Source organism: Oncorhynchus nerka, linkage group LG25, assembly GCF_034236695.1.
Source record: "Oncorhynchus nerka isolate Pitt River linkage group LG25, Oner_Uvic_2.0, whole genome shotgun sequence".
Lineage (NCBI taxonomy): Eukaryota > Metazoa > Chordata > Actinopteri > Salmoniformes > Salmonidae > Oncorhynchus > Oncorhynchus nerka.
In genome coordinates this window covers 17,585,241-17,606,568 of record NC_088420.1, presented here as the reverse complement: position 1 = coordinate 17,606,568, position 21,328 = coordinate 17,585,241, and the positions used below count along the sequence as shown (strand labels likewise).

The following is a 21,328-nucleotide window of genomic DNA, read 5'->3' as shown; positions in this document are numbered from 1 at the left end:
AAAGTTGGTCCGTCTGCTGTGAAATGAAATTGGAAAATGAGAGCAGCGAAAGGAGTAACCGAGGAGATAAAATTGAAAATAATGCACATTGACATCAAATATGCGACAGTACCGCAGTTGTATTAGCGACGGTTCGTTATGACAGACGTTGCACGGTGTTCTGTCTTGCTCCGTTTTTGTTAGCTATATGGACGTTGAACTAGCTGGCTTAGCCACCTCCCTGTCACGAGCAACGCCGGGGTGTATTCTTCGTTTAGACTTCGGTTCATCACCGTACTGCAGTATGTTACAGTGGCCGAAAGGAGGGCCAGGGCTCGGTTATAGCATTTGAGATTCACCGCTGTACAAGAGCATCAGTTCACACCATTTGTCAACAATGCACAACTCGTTGCAAGCTATAATTATTGCCATCTTTTATGCAAGTTAGCCAGTCAGCAGTTAATATTATGGCACAGTACAGAAAATAATAGCCAGTAACATTTCAGTGCCGTGGTACAAGTGCAGGTGGTGCATTCCGAAAAGGTATGCAAGTTGTCCTCTTTAGCAAAGTTCTTGGTTAGGTTGTCAAACAGTTAAGCTATATGTCTGCTAGTTTCCAACTTGTCAATATTCTTTTGTGTACATGAAGTAATATAAAAGTGATATTTTTTTCATTATCATGTCCCTTTTCTCTGCACAGTGATAAGGGATCATACACGGCAGGATGGAGCGAGCAGGCAGCATCCAGCTGGACGTCCCTGACTTTAGCAACTCTGTGCTGTCCCAACTGAACCAGCTGCGTATGCAGGGGCGGCTGTGCGACATAGTGGTGAACGTGCAGGGCCAGAGCTTCCGTGCTCACAAGGTTGTGTTGGCTGCCAGCTCCCCTTACTTCCGAGACCACATGTCACTGGGCCAGATGAGCACTGTGTCCCTGTCAGTCATCCGCAACCCCTCGGTGTTTGATCAGCTCCTCTCATACTGCTACACCGGGAGGCTGTGCCTGCAGCTGGCAGACATCATCAGCTACCTGACGGCCGCCAGCTTCCTGCAGATGCAGCACATCATTGACCGCTGCACGCAGATCCTTGAGGGCATCCATCTAAAGATCAGCCTGGCGGAGGAGGAGCTGGGGGCCGGAGGGGGGCACAGGGGGGCTGGGAGCTTGGAGGGAGGAGGAAGAGGTGGGGTAGGAACATCAGGTGGCTCCCTAAGCCCGCGCCACAGCAGTCCCAGGGTTCTGGGACCTCAAGGAAGCAGAACCCGAGGTGCCATGGATATCCGAGAGGTGGGAAGCCCAGCGGGGGAGTCCATGAGCCCCCAGATGGTGGAGCACAGTGGGCTGGGCCCGGAGGGTCTGCCTGGGGGGGTGGAAGTGGGCAGCAGGCTGGGGAAGGAGCCCATACTGCGCATCAATCGGGCCGGCCAGTGGTACGTGGAGGCAGAGTCGGAGAGGGGGAGCGGCGGTGAAGAGGGGGAGTCAATGCGGGTGGTGGATGGTTTGAGGATAAAGACGGAGAGGATGGAAGAGTGGACTGGGGCTGATACCCAGGAAGAAGGGAGCGGGGCGGAAGAGGGAGCAGCCATGATGATTGACACGTCCGTGTGCAGCTCGCTGGTGCAGGAGGGTATTGTCACGGGGGCCAAGAGCTCTCAGCCCTCCAGCAGCTTCAGTGAGACTGAGAGGTGGGTACAAGTTCCAGGGAAGCAGTCACTTTATATAATATGTATGCCATTTGGCAGCCGCTTTCATTCAAAGTGACTTAGTCATGTGTGCATAATTTTTTTCCTCTATGGGCGGTCGCGGGAATTGAACCCACTATCTTGGCATTGCAAGAACCATGCGCTACCATCTGAGCTACACCATATAAAAGGGAGTGTGCATGCATGTTTTAAACTGAAGTAAAATTCAGTACAAAAAAATCCTTCAGAAAAGCATGTTCGGTAACATTTTAAGGTTATTGAGTGAAAATTCTAAACAAAAGCAGCCTACTATATGTATTGCTAATGGAAGATTGAGTGCTAAGGTAAATGGCTCAGTGGACTTGCCTGCTGAAGAGGTTTGAGGATCCAGTATCTCTGTCCTGTCAGGTTTAGTCCTACTGGCAGTGTGGTGGTGATGGCAGAGAGACCGAGAGCCAAGAGTGAGTCACCCAGCAGAGTAGACGACCAGTGCCATCCCAACTCGCAGGTATGTGTCACCCTCATCAACTGGTATCCTACCCTGGTGGTCAGCACTCTGCATTTCCAAAGTCCACCATACAACGCTAGTCCAAAAAAAGCTAGCTTTCAGTCCAGGTGCAATCAATGATATGTTAAGGTCTCGAGGGAGGTTATGGATTGGTACACTAGCCTGTTACATACTCAATGACCATAGCACTGAGCCGCGTACTCTATGATGAAGGGGTTTACTACTAGGGGGAATCATGCATGTTGTGTGTATTCCTCATGGACACGTACAAACATAGAGGTGATGATGATGATGCAGGCCCTGTGAACAACTCTTTAATCTGGCCCTGTGAAAAGTCCTTAATCAGATTTCAGAAATACTCCATAATACAGGAAGGGAAGACTTTCCCCAACACCTATGACATCAGCTTAAATTAAGAGTCTTAATTTAATTTAACTATTATGGGAACCCATGACAGAAGTGTGGTACAACAATTCCAACTGCAAATACAGTGCCTTGCAAAAGTATTCATCCCCCTTGGAGTTTTTTTCTATTTTGTTGCATTACAACCTGTAATTTAGATGGATTTTTATTTGGATTTCATGTAATGGACATATAGTCCAAATTGGTGAAGTGAAAAATAAAATAAAATGGAAAGTGGTGCGTGCATATGTATTCACCCCCCCCCCCTTTGCTATTTATTTGATTTAGTTTACCTTTATTTAACCAGGCAAGTCAGTTCAGAACACATTCTTATTTTCAATGACGGCCTAGGAACAGTGGGTTAATTGCCTGTTCAGGGGCAGAACAACAGATTTGTACCTTGTCAGCTCGGGGGTTTGAACTCGCAACCTTCCGGTTACTAGTCCAACGCTCTAACCACTAGGCTACCCTGAAGCCCCGAAATAAGATCTGGTGCAACCAATTACCTTCAGAAGTCACATAATTAGTTAGATTGCACACATGTGGACTTTATTTAAGTGTCACATGATCTCAGTAGATATACACCTGTTCTGAAAGGCCCCAGAGTCTGCAACACCACTAAGCAAGGGGCACCACCAAGCAAGCGGCACCATGAAGACCAAGGAGCTCTCCAAACAGGTCAGGGACAAAGTTGTGGAGAAGTACAGATCAGGGTTAGGTTATAAAAAATATCAGAAACTTTGAACATCCCACTTAGCACCATTAAAGACTATGGCACCACAACAAACCTGCCAAGAGAGGGCTGCCCATCAGAACTCACGGACCAGGCAAGGAGGGCATTAATCAGTTATGCAACAAAGAGACCAAAGATAACCCTGAAGGAGCTGCAAAACTCCACAGCGGAGATTGGAGTATCTGTCCATAGGACAACTTTAAGCCGTACACTCCACAGAGCTGGGCTTTACAAAAGAGAGGCCAGAAAAAAGCCATTGCTTAAAGAAAAAATAAGCAAACACGTTTGGTGTTCGCCAAAAGGCATGTGGAAGACTCCCCAAACATATGGAAGAAGGTACTCTGGTCAGATGAGACTAAAATTGAGCTTTTTGTCCATCAAGGAAAACGCTATGTCTGGCACAAACCCAGCACCTCTCATCACACCGAGAACACCATCCCCACAGTGAAGCATGGTGGTGGCAGCATCATGCTGTGAGGTTGTTTTTCATCGGCAGGGACTGGTAAACTGGTCAGAATTGAAGGAATGATGGATGGCGCTAAATACAGGGAAATTCTTGAGGGAACCCTGTTTGTCTTCCAGAGATTTGAGACTGGGCGGAGGTTCACCTTCCAGCAGGACAATGACCCTAAGCATACTGCTAAAGCAACACTCAAATGGTTAAAGGGGAAACATTTACATGTCTTGGAATGGCCTAGTCAAATCCCAGATCTCAATCCAATTGAGAATCTGTGGTGTGACTTAAAGATTGCTGTACACCCGTGGAACCCATCCAACTTGAAGGAGCTGGAGCAGTTTTGCCTTGAAGAATGGGCAAAAGTCCCAGTGGCTAGATGTGCCAAGCTTATAGAGACATACCCCAAGAGACTTGCAGCTGTAATTGCTGCAAAAGGTGGCTCTACAAAGTATTAATTTGGGGTGGACAGTTATGCACGCTCAAAAATAAATATTTTGCATCATCAAAGTGGTAGGCATGTTGTGTAAATCAAATGATACAAACTCCCCAAAAGTCAATTTTAATTCCAGGTTGTAAGGCAACAAAATAGGGGGGTGAATACTTTCTCAAGCCACTGTAGCAATTATACATACTGAGTGTACAAAACATTAGGAATGCCTTCCTAAAATTGAGTTGTACAGCCTCAATTCTCCATCTTTAAGTGGATTTAACAGGTGACATCAATAAGGGATCATAGTTTTCACCTGGTCTGTCTATGTCATGGAAACAGCAGGTGTTCCTAATGTTTTGTACAGTGTAATCTAGTGTTACATTGAATGTTGACAGTCTTGAGACGTACCTCTTGTTTGTCTTTCAGGGGGAGGAGCAGGCTGTGTTGGGCGGCTACGAGGAGTACCTGCGTGAACAGGTGGCTGACCGCTGGTGCCACTACAACCCTCGACTCACCTGCATCTACTGCTGCAAGTCCTTCAACCAGAAGGGCAGCCTGGACCGCCACATGAGGCTGCACATGGGCATCACACCTTTCGTGTGCCGCATCTGCGGCAAGAAATACACCCGCAAGGACCAGCTCGAGTACCACATCCGCAAGCACACAGGAAACAAGCCCTTCCATTGCCACGTCTGCGGGAAGAGCTTCCCCTTCCAGGCCATCCTCAACCAGCACTTCCGCAAGAACCACCCGGGCTGCGGCCCTCAAGAGGTGGCCCACAGCGCCTCCCCAGAGACCACCACTGTCTCCTCCAGGGGGGGGCAGAACGAGGAGGCGTCGCCCAGCCAGGAGGAGCCAGATGGGGGTGGAGGTGGGGCCTCTTTCAGAGAGGGTGTCCAGGCCTCTGTCTCCACCACTGGGCCTGATTGACCCAGTGGACCAGGGAGGGAGATGGTTGGGGTATAGGAGGACAGGGTATAGGTTAGGTTAATGGTTTGTACTCTCCTGCCAGTGGAGGAAAGACAATGTATGTTGAAGTTGCTTCAAAGGAAATGATGATAAGGGGGAGGTCAGAAGGTCAAGTCCATCCAGGGTGGGATTTTTATAAGCATTTGTTTTTTTTAAATTCCTTCGACTAAACTGCAGGGACAGGAGAACGAAGCAACAGAGTAGTTTGATATGGCACTTCGTAATATGTCGTTATTTATAAATGATATTTCCGCTTTAAACCATATCTACCTTCACAATACAAACATGAACAGATTAAGCCAACACATGAAGAAATGCCACACACTCCCAATAACCTCACAACACTGAATGCAGTGGTTTTTATTTGACTATTTTCTTATGTTAGTTTTATTCTTTTGTATAATAACTACATACAATTTCAATTCTTGCCTTTTGTCTTGAGACAATCTTGAACAGATGGGGGTCAGTGATAATCAGACTCCTCTTCATACATTAAATGGGCAATTCCACGGTTACTCATGGTTTTCACATAAAAATGTATGTCAAACAAAAAGCAATGTTTGCAAAGTTGAACAAACCATACACATTTTTTACACAAGGACTACTTTGAACAATTTCCAATTTTACAAAAACACATTTACTTGAGGTAACAAAAACATTTACTTTGACAGTGCAGAGGCAAAGTTTGGTAACAGAATGACAACACCAACAGCACAAACTGTCATTCTGTTACCAGACTTTGCATCTGCTCAAGTAAATGTATTTTTGTCAAATGTTCTGTGTAATTTATTAAGTAGTCCTTGTACATAGTTGTATGGTTTGTTTACAGAGAGAGTCTCAGCATCACTGTTATGGTGGAATTGCCCATGTGCCAGAATGGCTTAAAAATGCAATTCCACATGAATAGTAGATATGGCCCAGTGAAGAAAACCAGTTAATTTGGAAGAGTAATGAGTACAATTCTGAAAATAACACTGATGTCAGTCTTATGACGATTTTATGTCATGTGTCTTAACACGGCTAAAATGCATTCAGAAGTATACCATTATTTAATCAGTGCAACACTTTTACAATGTATTAAGATATTGGCAAAGGTAAGAGGCCTTTTAAAGAGGACTTGTTAATCCATATGTATTTGAACCATACCACCACATTCTTTAACCAGCTGCTGAATGCATACTTCTATACAGGAACACAGGAAACTCCGTTTTTTAAACATTTTTTTACCTCAGATAAGCTACAAAAAACTCTGTTACCTCTCACACATCACTACGCAATACAGCTCTGCTCCAAGCAGATTGGTCGATGCACTCAGTTGAATTTACAGTATGTTCTCATTTTTCTATGTTTTCGTTAACTACCTTTTTCTTTTTTTTATAAGTGACTGTTTTTTTTGCATAAGCGCATCTGAACATTTTTATCTAGTTCTGACAATGTATCTGGAGGATGTAGAGACAAGATTGTAATGGAGGACACTCATCGCTATTGGGGGTGTCCGAAGGAGGAGAGATGAGACTCTGCAGCTGAACTGTAGTACCACCCAAGAGAAAGACTCTGCAGCTGTTCTGTAGAACCACCCAAGAGAAAGACTCTGCAGCTGTTCTGTAGAACCACCCAAGAGAAAGACTCTGCAGCTGTTCTGTAGAACCACCCAAGAGAAAGACTGCAGCTGTTCTGTAGAACCACCCAAGAGAAAGACTCTGCAGCTGTTCTGTAGAACCACCCAAGAGAAAGACTCTGCAGCTGTTCTGTAGAACCACCCAAGAGAAAGACTCTGCAGCTATTCTGTAGTACCACCCAAGAGAAAGACTCTGCAGCTGAACTGTAGTACCACCCAAGATAAAGACTCTCCAGCTGAACCACCCAAGAGAAAGACTCTGCAGCTGAACTGTAGTACCACCCAAGAGAAAGACTCTGCAGTTGAACTGTAGTACCACCCAAGAGAAAGACTCTGCAGCTGTTCTGTAGTACCACCCAAGAGAAAGCCTCTGCAGCTGAACTGTAGTACCACCCAAGAGAAAGACTGCAGCTGTTCTGTGGTACCACCCAAGAGAGACTCTGCAGCTGAACTGTAGTACCACCCAAGAGAAAGAATGCAGCTGAACTGTAGTACCACCCAAGAGAAAGACTGCAGCTGAACTGTAGTACCACCCAAGAGAAAGAATGCAGCTCTTCTGTAGTACCACCCAAGAGAAAGACTGCAGCTGTTCTGTAGTACCACCCAAGAGAAGGACTGCAGCTGTTCTGTAGTACCACCCAAGATAAAGAATGCAGCTGAACTGTAGTAACACCTAAGAGAAAGACTCTGCAGCTGAACCACCCAAGAGAAAGACTCTGCAGCTGAACCACCCAAGAGAAAGACTCTGCAGCTGAACCACCCAAGAGAAAGACTCTGCAGCTGAACTGTAGTACCACCCAAGATAAAGACTCTGCAGCTGAACTGTAGTACCACCCAAGAGAAAGACTCTGCAGCTGTTCCGTAGTACCACCCAAGAGAAAGACTCTGCAGCTGTTCTGTAGTACCACCCAAGAGAAAGTCTCGGCAGCTGTTCTGTAGTACCACCCAAGAGAAAGTCTCGGCAGCTGTTCTGTAGTACCACCCAAGAGAAAGCCTCTGCAGCTGAACTGTAGTACCACCCAAGAGAAAGACTGCAGCTGTTCTGTGGTACCACCCAAGAGAGACTCTGCAGCTGAACTGTAGTACCACCCAAGAGAAAGAATGCAGCTGAACTGTAGTACCACCCAAGAGAAAGACTGCAGCTGAACTGTAGTACCACCCAAGAGAAAGAATGCAGCTCTTCTGTAGTACCACCCAAGAGAAAGACTGCAGCTGTTCTGTAGTACCACCCAAGAGAAGGACTGCAGCTGTTCTGTAGTACCACCCAAGATAAAGAATGCAGCTGAACTGTAGTAACACCTAAGAGAAAGACTCTGCAGCTGAACCACCCAAGAGAAAGACTCTGCAGCTGAACCACCCAAGAGAAAGACTCTGCAGCTGAACCACCCAAGAGAAAGACTCTGCAGCTGAACTGTAGTACCACCCAAGATAAAGACTCTGCAGCTGAACTGTAGTACCACCCAAGAGAAAGACTCTGCAGCTGTTCCGTAGTACCACCCAAGAGAAAGACTCTGCAGCTGTTCTGTAGTACCACCCAAGAGAAAGTCTCGGCAGCTGAACTGTAGTACCACCCAAGAGAAAGTCTCGGCAGCTGAACTGTAGTACCACCCAAGAGAAAGAATGCAGCTGAACTGTAGTACCACCCAAGAGAAAGAATGCAGCTGAACTGTAGTACCACCCAAGAGAAAGACTCTGCAGCTGAACTGTAGTACCACCCAAGAGAAAGAATGCAGCTGAACTGTAGTACCACCCAAGAGAAAGACTGCAGCCCACTGATGCTACAGATGTCCCATCACCAAAGGATAGACATGCTTGCTACAGTGGAGTGTGTTCCACTGGAAATCAATCATTAAGAAGAGGAGGCATCCAAAGGAATTGAGAGGACAAGCCAAGGGTCGTATTTCCCTCCCTCGCAGGGAGGCCAAAATAATTACGTCAAGCACTTCAATTAAGGAGGGGTTTGAAATAGTTACATTTTTAAAGAAATATGTAAAAGATATATCGCAAATTGAATTTAACTTAAAACATTGTTTTTATACAGATAAAGGGTAGCCCAGTGGATTAGCTGTTTATTTTAATTGTATTTTTTTAGATCTGAATAATTTGTGGGTGTGACGGGAGTTTTTAATGTATGCAAGTGAAAAACTTTTACTGATTTGTCCACTGGGTTTTTCTTATCTGAAATGAGAATGCATTACACATCACCACAGTACACCTCGGGTTAATATTCGTCAGACAAAAACAGATCAACATTCTTTATAAATATCAGGTATTTTTGTTTACTGTTTTTAAGTTTACTCTGTTTGTACGTAACATTTAAGGGGTTTTCGATAAACCATTGAGCTTGGGCTACCTGCAGAGAAATCTTACAGCAAGCCTTATTTAGCAAGTGCAGCTTAACGAAGATTAAATGTATACTGAACAAAAATATAAATGCAATATGCAACAATTTCAAAGATTTTACTGAGTTACAGTTCTTATAAGGAAATCAGTCAATTTAAATTAATTCAGTTGGCCCTAATCTAAGGATTTCACATGAATGGGCAAGGGTGCAGTTGTGGGAGGGCATAAACCCACTCACTGGGGAGCCAGGCCCAGCCAATCAGAAATAGTTTGTCCCCACAAAAGGGCTTTATTACAGACAGAAACACTCCTCAGCACCCCCCTCAAATGATCCCGCAGATGAAGAAGCCGGATGTGGAGGTCCTGGCTGGTGTGGTTACACATGGTCTGCGGTTGTGAGGCCGGTTGGACGTACTGCCAAATTCTCTAAAATTACGTTGGAGGTGGCTTATGGTAGCGAAATTAACATTCAATTCTCTGGCAACAGCTCTGGTGAACATTCCTGCGGTCAGCATGCCAATTTTACACTCCCTCAAAACTTGAGACGTCTGTGGCATTTTGTTGTGTGACAAAACTGCTCATTTTAGAGTGGCCTTTTATTGTCCCCCAGCAGAAGGTGCACCTGTGTAATGATCATGCTGTTTAATCAGCTTCTTGATATGCCACACCTCTCAGGTGGATGGATTATCTTGGCAAAGGAGAAATGCTCACTAATGGGGATGTAAACAAATTTGTGCAAACATTTTTAGAGAAATAAGCTTTTTGTGCCTATGGAACATTTCTGGGTTCTTTTATTTCAGTTCATGAAACATCAGACCAACACTTTACATGTTGCGTTTATATTTTTGTTCAGTGTATGCATGATGTTTTATTTTTTAAGTGAAGACGCCATTATGGACGTAGCAATGCAGCTATTCTCCTATATTGAAACTAGGGATGCACGAATTTGGAAATTCTTGGTCAATAACCAATATTTTCTTGTCCATGATGGCTGATACTGATATGAAATTACAAATATTGTGTGAACAACTAGCTATTGATCGAAAAACTTTTAAAAAACAACCTTTTTTTAAAAATCAATGAGCAAATGTAAAGATCAAACATTTTCACCGAGAAACACTTTTCAGTGCACCGTGTCATTTTATTGTAGCTCAGATTTAAAGCACTAATCAGTAGTTGAATCAATAACAAAGTATGTTCCCCAACCCTGTTTCGGTGAGAAATGAAACCACTCAAATTCATAGACAAAGCTAATCGATGCAAGAACTGACCATCCATGCTTAAAAAAGTATAGTTTAAACCATATTTTGAGGCTATATAGTGTTTGTTTACATTTACAAACATTGAGTAAAATAATCACATTTTGGGTTCTGATGGGGTTCGACATTATGTTATATTATTCAAGAATCAATGAGTACATAATTCATTTGAGTACAACAATGTATGTAGCAACTGCAGATTGCCCTTTTAACACCATCCACTCTTAGTCCAGTAGTTTCAGCCATCATCGGTCGATACCGATATGAAAGGCAGATATACAGTATCACGCATCCCTGATTGAAACATAGGTATAGTAATACTCATGGTTGTAGCTTGAACATTCTTTACAATGTGATTGCTTCAGCTAACACAATTTGAAGATGGTCTTGAATTGTTCAATGGTGGAAGATTTATGTGAACATTTTAGTCACACTCACAGTTAATGCTTCTAAGCCAGTGGTCACCAACCTTGGGTTCTGGAGAGCTCCAATCATGCTGACTTTAGAATTAAGGCATTACATTAAAGAATTATAGCATTCAAATGTAGAACTAAAGTGGAATGATTTTAATTGACAGTAGATTTTCAGATCCAGTTGATTTCATTCATCTTAGAGGTATAGTACATTACCAACCTTGATGCTGGAAAACCTGTAATCCAGATAGAGAAGTGTTCCATCATTATTCAAATGTGTAAAAACGATTTGATTTTTAAACAATTACTATGAAACAGAACAATTATTATGAAACAGAATACAACTAATTTTGTTTAAAAAATAATAATTCCCACCAGGTACCAGGTTTGCTTGATTTGAATTTTGTTTTGAATAGCTTTTTTGGGGGTTTGATCAAGATTTATTGTTTCATGCCTTTTTCTTTGTTTAGAACTAAAAGGGCTTTTACATTTTTTAAAATAAGCTTTAATTGCTTTAAGTGTATGATTATTGAACCCTTATATGTGTGTTGTTACTGCTGAATGTAGATCAATGACAGGAACAAGCTCTCGTGAACTAGCCTCTAGTTTGAGCAAACAACAGAATTATGGCGGTTTTCATCATCTCCACTTACCTCTATGTCCTGTGAAGATTCTTACTAAGCTAGTGAGAGGATGACAATAATACAGATATAGTTTATTAAAGTACTGTCCTGGAACGTCCTGTTTTGACCCATCTGTCCCAACTGTGAAAAACAACATATGTAGCTAAAAAATGTTAAAGGAATCCAAACATTTCAGTTACTTTAATGTATGGTCAAGCTGAGCCCATATTTAGCAGTGATGCATGTCTTTGTCATAGGTTTTTAATGCCAAACTTGCCAAATAATGATTTATTAGGTGATATTTAATATATTCTACATTTTGTGCTATTATGTCCTTGTTTTGCTGCTTCATTGAGCTCTCGTGTCTTATCAGATATATTCTTTAACAGTTGTCTCAATGTTTATACACAAAGATGCATACGTATATCCAATATGGTTTTGACCACAAAATGCTTACTCCAACAAATCATTAAGCTATGTAATTAATGACTTAAAGTAAAATATTATTTGACATTAAAAATATATTCATTAAAAAAAATGATATCTCAAAGGAAATGGAATATATTACATGACAATATATTTTTTTAAATCCTGTCAAGTGAGGTACAAAACCAGCTGTGTTCTTGCAGGTTATATGTGAAGTTTCTTTTTATTTTGCATGGTCCTGTTCCTGAAAAAGAAATATATTGATTACACTGTAAAGGCCAAAGGTTGATTTGTTATTGTTTTTGATCATGTGGAAATGGGTTACTTCACAATAACCACTATCATTTTCTTCACTAGTACATATTAAAGTACATTCTTCTTAAAATAAATAAAAATATATCACAAAAGTGGTCCACTGTTCATCCCATTTGGTTTATTTTAGCTCAATACAGAGATCAGAAGTAGGTAGTTGCATGGCATGACAGTTTACATTGGGGAATGACACATCTGAAGTGTGTGATCAGGGGTCACAGGGGTCAGCCACTCGGCCAGTGAACACCATGGTGTTGATGGTGGACTCTCGGATGAGCAGGAGGAAGGGCTTGTTGGCCACAAACAACTCCCGGTTTGAGTTTATGGAACGGCCGACGGCCATTACAGCCGTGGCAGCAGCCGCCTCACTGCCTTCCTCATTCACCTGCAACAGTTCATTTCTTAAGTTACTGGACAAAAAATGTTTTGAAAGTTTATAATTTTCATTTATATAATAAAGTTTATCGATGAGTGCCCCAGCCGATGCACGTTTGTTTCCCCAGCTACTTTTAGTGATGATCATTATGGATTTTTGAATCATGATCCTTATGATGGATACTGTACATACCTCTAGGAATGCTTTATGGAATGCATGGGAAATGTACAGATCATTCGCCTCATCTTCCAGGATGCCTGGCAGGCTGGCGTCTTTGGGGCTGAAGAGGTCCTCGAGCCCCATGGCCTGCAGTTTCTCCTTCAGACTGAAGCTGTCTTCGATGCGGAAGCGTGGCAGATGCACCGACACTGAGGTCTCCCTCATGTCATGCAGCCAGCCAGTCAGCTTCTTCAAGTCCAGGTTCTCCTCCACCTTAGAACATCATCGGCAGAGCGAAAATTCAGTGTGATATAGTACTGTACACTATAATTGCCAGTGAACAGTGTAAATGATGACAGTTGGCACCCACCTCAGACAGGGGTGTGTCTTTGAGAGGTAGGATCAGCACCATGGTGATGTCATCTCCACGGTACGGCAGTTCCAGCACCTGCACCTTGTCTTCCGTGAACCTGCCGTAGTGGAACTTGGTTTCCTGGTACATCATGGACACTGGGCACGTCTTGGATTTACTCACATAGAAGTCAGCCTTGAAGACATTCTTTTTGTCAAATTTGCTTTTCCACTGACCCTGTGAGACAGCAGAGATTACAGTTGAATGGAAGGAAATGGGTGCCTGGGTGGTGGATAAGGAAGGCCGTGGAGGAAAAAATTAAGTCGTTTTGGCTCAAAGGCCCTCCATAGGCAGAGAGGAAATAAACTCAACACACCTTGAAATAGATTGTGTTGACCAGGACCAGCACAGTGTTAGAGTTCAGCGAGTCCTTCGGCAGGGTGTTCTGAATCCTGTTCTCAGTCTTGTTTGCAATCCAATCGTTGATGGTCACCCGTGACAGTTCTGGCTTCTCCTAAAAGACCCATGGTCACAGAATTGCATTTCTACATGTCTAGAATTACTTTGGTTCAGAAAGTATTCACACTCCTTGACTTTTTCCACATTTTGTTATGTTACAGCCTGAATTTAAAATGGATAACATTTTGACTTTGTGTCACTGGCCTACTCACAATATCCCATAATGTCAAAGTGGATCTGTTTTGAGAAATGTTTACAAATGAATAAAAAATGAAAAGCTGAAATATCTTGAGTCAATAAGTATTCAACCCCTTTTTTATGGCCTAAATACGATCAGGATTACAAATGTGCTTAACAAGTCACATAATACGTTGCATGGACTCACTCTGTGTGCAATAAGTGTTTAATATTATTTTTTAACGACTACCTCATCTCTGTACCCCACACATACAATTATCTATCTGTAAGGTCCCTCAGTCGAGTAGTGAATTTCAAACAGATTCAACCACAAAGACCAGGGAGGTTTTCCAATGCCTGTAAATAAGATTTCTGTGTTTCATTTTCTATACATTTGCAAAAATGTATAAAAACACGTTTTCACTTTGTCATTATGGGGTAGTGTGTGTAGATGGGTGAGAAAAAATATATTTAATCAATTTTGAATTCAGGCTGTAACAACAAAATGTGGAATAAGTCAAGGGGTATGAATACTTTCAGAAGGCACTGTAATTCTTCAGCTGTGTGACTGCAGATAAAGACCATGTAGTAATGGTGCATGTAATTGATTAGACTTAACGCTGTTCCATTATAGTTATGTGGTTTAACTCTTGAACACACATTGTTATTAAAGAGTATATAATATCTATTTGTGATGTGTGAAAATGCTCAATTAAGCTGTAGGCTATAGACAATGCAAGAGGGAAAGACCTTGAAGTTGAGTGGCATGAGTTTGGCTCCATATACCAGCTCACTGATATTCTGGTAAATCTCATTGAATGCCAGAGACTTTTCTCCAAAAAGACGGTTGGCTGAGATCAGTTCTGTCGTCTTGTCTTTCTTGCGGTACAGGCGACAGTTTAGCTTGGCGAAGAAGAAATGCACTTGGTCCGAAGTCTTCTCTTTGATTGTGTCAAACTCAAACACCTGAATTGAGATTGAGACAAGAGATCAGACATTGGGATGCCCTGAGCTGTTATTTGGTTGTGGCCATTCATTTAAAAAGAACATGTTTATCACTAGAGGAACAAGAAAAAGTGAACATGTGAATTGACAGAAACCCCACATTTCTAAGTTCTTCCTGCCTAATGTGGATGAAAAAATGCTGAAAGAGTCATGTACTTGTAAATGTATAGTAAGTCTCAATCTTGGTTTTATATTTTGGCCTTTTGATGTTGGTTACCAGGCCTATTTAACAGTCCTGTGGGCTACGCTTCAGACCCCTTACATTCATAATCTGTTTTAGCGTGTTGTTGCAGGCGCCCAGCTTGGTCATAGCAAAGGCTGAGGAGATGCTGATAGGAGACATGAAGATGTTTGACTTGCTGGATTTTCCCTGGGCTAGCTGCTTGAACAGGGACAGGGCGAAGCGACTGTTGGCCTTGGACAGCTCCCACACCCGGGGATTGGTGTTCTCAGGGACTTTCTCCGGGATAGCGTCCCCTGTCGGAGCTTCGTCCTCGGGGCTGCGGTAGACGCACCTGGGCTCCAGGGGCACGTCTTTGGGCTTGGCATTGCAGATGTCTTTGAACGCCTGGGAGGTTGACAGCAAGGGCAATAGCAGCCCCAGCGTCCACACAAACTGGGGAAGCCTCATTCTGCGGGGAGATGGGTCTGGGTCAGGGTATAGCAGGGCAGTGATGGAAAAAGTACCAATTTGTCATACTTGAATAAAAGTAAAGATACCTTAATAGAAAATGACTCAAGTAAAAGTGAAAGTCACCCAGTAAAATAGAGTAAAAGTCTAAAAGTATTTGGTTTTAAATATACTTAAGTATCAAAAGTAAATGTAATTGCTCAAATATACTTAAGTATCAAAAGTAAAAGTATAAATCATTTCACATTCCTTATATTAAGCAAACCAGATGGCACCATTTTGTTTTTTTATTTACGGACAGCCAGGGACACACTCCAAAATTCAGACATAATTTACGAACTAAGCGTTTGTGTGAAGTGAATCTTTCAGATCAGGTAGTAGAGATGACCAGGGATGTTCTCTTGATAAGTGCTTGAATTGGACCATTTTCCTGTCGAGCTAAGTATTCACAATGTACCTTTGGGTGTCAGGGAAACTATGGAGTAAAACGTACATTATTTTATTTTGAAATGTAGTGAAGTAAAAGTTTAAAAAAGTTGTACAAAATATAAAGTAAAGTACAGATACCAACAAAAAAAACCTGACTTAAGTAGTACTTTAAAATACGTTTACCTAAGTACTTTACACCACTGTAGCAGGGTTATTCAATTCCTTTGGTCATTGGTCAATGGCTAATTTAGAAACCAGCTGTCTTTTTGGACTCTGGCTGATCGATGGCATGTATCCTGAGTGGCGCAGCGGTCTAAGGCACTGCATCACAGTGCTAGAGGCGTCACTACAGACCCGGGTTTGATCCCGGGCTGTATCACAACCGGCCGTGATTGGGAGTCCATATAGGGGAAAACAATTGGCCCAGCGTCGTCTGGGTTAGGGGAGGGTTTGGCCAGGGTAGACCATCATTGTACATAAGAATTTGTTCTTAACTGACTTGCCTAGTGAAATAAAATGTAAATGTAGGGATCAATGAAGTATCAGGGGAAGGGGAAACTACCAGATACTGCAGCTCTAGTGGACAGTGCAGCCAAAGACAGGAGGAAAATAGGTGAAAACTACTTCTCCAGTAGGAATTCCCGATCACACGTATACACGTATATATGTTGGCTAGCTAAACTCATGCGCAGAAACAAGTCATCAGATCTAACTGTCATCTTGCGCCAAACTGTGCATTTGCAGGCCGTCAAATCAAAGGCACTCCTTCAATATAAAGTTGTTTTTGACTAAAATTTGTCAGTTTGCCACCTTTCACCAGGTTAGAGTGATAACATGTTCAACTACTAAAGACATTGGCTCAAATATAGGTTGAGGCTTTAGGGATTTGAAAAATTAGTGGTTCCCAATGTTTTTATAGTCCCGTACCCCTTCAAACATTCAACCTCCTGCTGCGCCCCTCTAGCACCAGGCAGTGTTGCCAACTCCTCAGTAAGGAAAGCAGCTATTGGCTGTCCTTAAAGTCGCTAAATAACGTAATCGCCTAATTTGCATAATTGACCATGTGCATGTAATTGTGATGGACGCTGTAGGAGAGAGGAATAACGTCGTGGGAGACACAAAAAGTGAGTAAAAAACACCCTAAATATGTTTAGCACTACAAATGAGCGAGCTGCAGAGAGTGGCACACACAGCGAATAAGAACCAGATATTTGAGGCCATACTCCTCCTTCAGCACTTTATGGACCCCATTGTTAATCCACATCATAACAGAGGCATTGTCAGTCCCTATCCCCAGGAGTTTCTCTTTTTTAAGACAACACTTCTCGAGGAAAGCCACAACAGCACGGGCTATAGATTTGGCTTCTCCTCCCTCAAACTCAACATGCCCCAGAAATGTTACATTACATTACATTTAAGTCATTTAGCAGACGCTCTTATCCAGAGCGACTTACATGTTGATACAATTGTCTGCTTGGTGTCACTAAAGTACCTCATCACAACCCCCAGGTACTTAGAAACACTTCCATCTGTGGACCCATCGAGGAGGAGGCTGAAACGCTGGTCACCCACATCTGTGGACCCATCGAGGAGGAGGCTGAAACGCTGGTCACCCACATCTGTGGACCCATCGAGGAGGAGGCTGAAACGCTGGTCACCCACATCCGTGGACTCATCGAGGAGGAGGCTGAAACGCTGGTCACCCACATCCGTGGACTCATCGAGGAGGAGGCTGAAACGCTGGTCACCCACATCCATGGACTCATCGAGGAGGAGGCTGAAACGCTGGTCACCCACATCCGTGGACTCATCGAGGAGGAGGCTGAAACGCTGGTCACCCACATCTGCGACCAACTTTTTCAGAAAGTATGGTGCGAGAACACCATTAATCATTTCTGTGCACTTTGTCCTGTGCATTTTGAAGTGGGTAGCAGCAGTGGAGTCTGAGAAAGCAGCTCTACAGCTTCTCCAATGTGATCACATGCCAGCATAGAACAGTGTTCAGCGATAGCTAATGCCATTGTGGCCTCAGCCTTTTTTGCAGAGCCCAAAAATTTTTTAACCATAAATGGCAGCTTGTTTTGGGTGGAACTGTTATAAGGCTTTGCCTTTTGAGTATGTTTATGAGTTGTCATGTGTTTTTTTACATCACTAAGTTTGGCGTAGAAATCAGCCTTACAATGCATGCAGAATGCCCATGTATCATCTCCAATATACGGCTTCAACCAGCCTTTGAATTCAGGGTTTGATTCCCACTCCTTTCTGTATTTTTGAGTGTACAGTTTAGACAGACATGATGAGCTAGCCAGCTAGATGTTTAGCTTATGTCACAGAGAGGCACACACACAGTGGACAAGGTGAGTAAGTGACTGAAGCTGTGTGAGTCAAATGCAGTGATTTATTTTTGTGCAGAGATTTATTTTAGACAAAGAACATGTCTAAAATACATCCAGCCCTGAATGTAAGCCAGGGCGGGATCAGCCAGCGGCGGCTTCCCGCATGCACGATTCATTTGCAGTCTGGACGCGGAGGGGTGAACATCTCCTGCTCTGACTGCAGCTGGGAGGGACTGCTGCGTGAGTGCTTTGGGACGGGGCCCACGGCAGCACCCGCTGCTCGTTGAGGAGAGTAAGAACGATACGTGCTTTCACATCAGGGTCTCCAAAAACACCAGAGAAAGTCACTAGTCAATTTTTTAAAAAGTGTGTTGCTAGAGGGGTCTGAATACTCGCTAAATATAGCGACAAAGTCGCTAAGTTAGCAACGCTGGCACCAGGGTCAGCGCACTCTTAAATGTAGTTTTTTTGCCAACATTGTAAGCCTGTCAGACACACACTATACATTTATTAAATATAAGAATGAGTGTAAGTTTGTGTCACAACCTGGCTACTGGGAAGTGGCAAGGACCAAGGCACAAATAATAAATCATTTTGCTCTTTATTTAACCATCTTACATATAAAACCGTATTTGTTAATTGAAAATTGTCAATAACTAACCATATAACTCAGCAATGTTGGGTTGTATTGAAGAGAGTATCCGTCTTAATTCATTTTCCGCACACAGTCTGTACCTGTATTAGGTTTTCATGCTAGTGAGGGCCGAGAATCTACTCTCACATAGGTACGTGGTTGCAAAGGGCATCAGTGTCTTAACAGCACGATTTGCCAAGGCAGGATACTCAATCCAGAAATCTGGCAGTGGCTTCTAATTAAATTAAATTTTCTCAGAACCACTTGTTGCAATTTCGATGAGGCTCTCTGGTACAGATATATCGGTAAGTGGACTGGGCAGGGCATGAAAGGGATAACGAATCCAGTTGTTTGTGTGATCTGTTTCGGGAAAGTACCTGCCTAATTGCGCACTGCTATATCACAATTAAAATTGTATATAAACTTGAGTTCATTTGCACACAAAAAAAATCCTACGATGGAAAGACCTGTGTGTTGTCCTTGTTAACGCAGATAGAGAAGAGCTCCAACTTCTTAATCATTCCTTCAATTTTGTCCCGCACATTGAATATAGTTGCGGAGTCCCTGTAATCCTTTCTGATAATTCAGGCGAGAAAAATATCACCCAGATAGGCTAGTTGTGTGAGGAACTCATCATGCAAGCAGTCAGACAAGTGAAAATTATGGTCAGTAAAGGAAATTTTAAGCTCCTCTCTCAATTCAAAAAACATGTCAATTACTTTGCCCCTTGATAACCAGCACACGTCTGTCTGTATGTTGTAAACGCGTTACATGGTCGCTGCCCATATCATTGCATAGTGCAGAAAATACACGAGAGTTCGGGGCCTTGCTTTAACAAAGTTAACCATTTTCACTGTAGTGTCCAAAACGTCTTTCAAGCGGTCAGGCATGGCCTTGGCAGCAAGCGCCCCCTGTGGATGCTGCAGTGTCCCCAAGTGGCGTTGGGAGAAACTGCTTACACACGCGTTACCACTCCACTAGGTCTCCCTGTCATGGCTTTTGCGCCATCAGTACAGATACCAACATGAGCTGCAGCTACAAACGGACCGTTAGTGGAATTCCCTCGAGAGTGCAACGGTTAATGTGATTGGATGTTAATTATTTGACTAGGTTACCTGTATTTGACATTGTGTTGTTATTTGAACACTAGATGGTTGAATTTTATTTTTGGCAGTGAAACAAGGCTACTCAGGTCAGATAAAAACTTCACCCAAATGTATAGCCCCAGTTGGAAAATATAAATGGACTGTTTGAAAAAAAGTTAATCACATTTTTATTTAGCGTATCCCAGTTTGGGAATACCTGGTCTAGACCAACTGCGTTGCTATAGTGGTGCTATTTCCCCTCATGCAGATTCGATCTTTAAGATACCTTGAAATACTGCTGTGTTAATCATTCAAAACAATCCAAATATAATTCCAATAATAGCATGTCATACCATAGGCTTAAACCTGAACGCATTCAATATAACTTTCATCCATCCCCCTTCCTAAGTCACCAGCCGCCACTGCAGCACACATTTTAACCAACACCATAACACTTTTGAAAATGACTTCCACAGTCCAACATTTTCTTCACATCGTGGGAGCCCGCTGTAAAATAGTGAAATGCAAAGTACAGAAAACGAACCAAAGCAAACACAGGAACTATCAATTTACGATTTGGGAATAATTCATAATTTTAAAAGAATTTAGCTCAGCTCTCCCAATACGGGATATTTTAATAACACGTCAGGGGTATGTAATGGTATCACCTTATCAGAGGCAGCAAACAGTGAGTGGATGTTATTTTCTTTAATGTGTATAATATTTTGTCCAGGTCTTGTAAAGTTTGGATGCGTGCAAAACCTCATGACATTTATAATTATGTCAACTCTAGAGTGCCATCTAAGCAACTACACATTGAAAAACAAATAAAAATGTTTAAGTTTGAAGATTTAAAAGATATTCTATTTTATGTTGAGAAGCTTTGAGTTGATTGTGTTTATTCAGCTAGCCATTGAGAAATTAATACCTGTTTCTAGCCTCAATACGTGGGATCTTTGAAAATGCAATTATAAGCCAATCTCACCATGGCATAACCTTTTTAAACCATATTAAACTCTCCGTAACAATGTTATGAATTGACGCCTTACCTGAGGTAAATTTCCTTGTAAGTTAAATGACTGTGCGGAACGTAAAAATATCGGCTGCGATTTGAGCTGGCGAGTCCCTCATTAGGGGACAGGGTCAGTGTCCTGCAGTGCGCCGGGGCTGTAGAAAGGACAATTTACTCAGCTCAACCTTTGAAGTATTGATCGTTGGTCCCACATCCTGTGACCCAATGTTCTAATGTCTTCGCAAGTATTTGTTCATATGAAATGATACAAATAGAACCAAATGCACAGAGAATTGTCACAGTGAAGAACAAAAACGTACAGGCTCATTCGTATAATCGTACATACTAATATTGATGTAGCAACAGCAAACTGTCTTTAGCCTGCTTAAATACCCCATACAATAGACAAGAAATGCACGTCTTTGACAAAAATGTTGCTCTATGCCATATGAACAGCTGTGTGTGTGTGTGTGTGTGTGTGTGTGTGTGTGTGTGTGTGTGTGTGTAGAACTACAAAA

At 42.7% G+C, this 21,328-nt stretch overlaps 2 protein-coding genes across 2 annotated transcripts; one reads left to right on the top strand and one right to left on the bottom strand.

Moving 5' to 3' along the window:
- The first annotated feature begins 6 nt into the window (after nucleotides 1–6).
- Nucleotides 7–12,253, top strand: LOC115109096 (zinc finger and BTB domain-containing protein 37-like). Its single transcript, XM_029633691.2, has 4 exons — nucleotides 7–522; nucleotides 680–1,665; nucleotides 2,071–2,170; nucleotides 4,619–12,253. The coding sequence occupies exons 2-4, from the start codon at nucleotides 704–706 to the stop codon at nucleotides 5,120–5,122; spliced, it is 1,566 nt and encodes a 521-aa protein (XP_029489551.1). The 5' UTR covers nucleotides 7–522; nucleotides 680–703; the 3' UTR covers nucleotides 5,123–12,253.
- Nucleotides 12,254–12,256: 3 nt separating this feature from the next.
- LOC115109095 (antithrombin-III-like) lies at nucleotides 12,257–20,964 on the bottom strand. The gene is made up of 7 exons (XM_029633690.2): nucleotides 20,848–20,964; nucleotides 14,946–15,315; nucleotides 14,429–14,644; nucleotides 13,419–13,556; nucleotides 13,061–13,279; nucleotides 12,724–12,963; nucleotides 12,257–12,540 (listed from the first exon to the last, which is right to left on the bottom strand). The coding sequence occupies exons 2-7, from the start codon at nucleotides 15,312–15,314 to the stop codon at nucleotides 12,364–12,366; spliced, it is 1,359 nt and encodes a 452-aa protein (XP_029489550.1). The 5' UTR covers nucleotide 15,315; nucleotides 20,848–20,964; the 3' UTR covers nucleotides 12,257–12,363.
- Nucleotides 20,965–21,328: the final 364 nt, after the last annotated feature.

Excerpts from the sequence above, each read along its gene's own strand:
- LOC115109096 (XM_029633691.2), top strand. The coding sequence starts at position 704 with ATGGAGCGAGCAGGCAGCATCCAGCTGGACGTCCCTGACTTTAGCAAC. Across the intron at positions 1,666-2,070 it reads AGCTTCAGTGAGACTGAGAG|GTTTAGTCCTACTGGCAGTG; the intron begins GTGGGTACAAGT and ends CTGTCCTGTCAG. Across the intron at positions 2,171-4,618 it reads AGTGCCATCCCAACTCGCAG|GGGGAGGAGCAGGCTGTGTT; the intron begins GTATGTGTCACC and ends TTTGTCTTTCAG.
- LOC115109095 (XM_029633690.2), bottom strand. The coding sequence starts at position 15,314 with ATGAGGCTTCCCCAGTTTGTGTGGACGCTGGGGCTGCTATTGCCCTTG. Across the intron at positions 14,645-14,945 it reads CGCTAAAACAGATTATGAAT|GTGTTTGAGTTTGACACAAT; the intron begins GTAAGGGGTCTG and ends ATCTCAATTCAG. Across the intron at positions 12,964-13,060 it reads AAGACACACCCCTGTCTGAG|GTGGAGGAGAACCTGGACTT; the intron begins GTGGGTGCCAAC and ends TGATGTTCTAAG.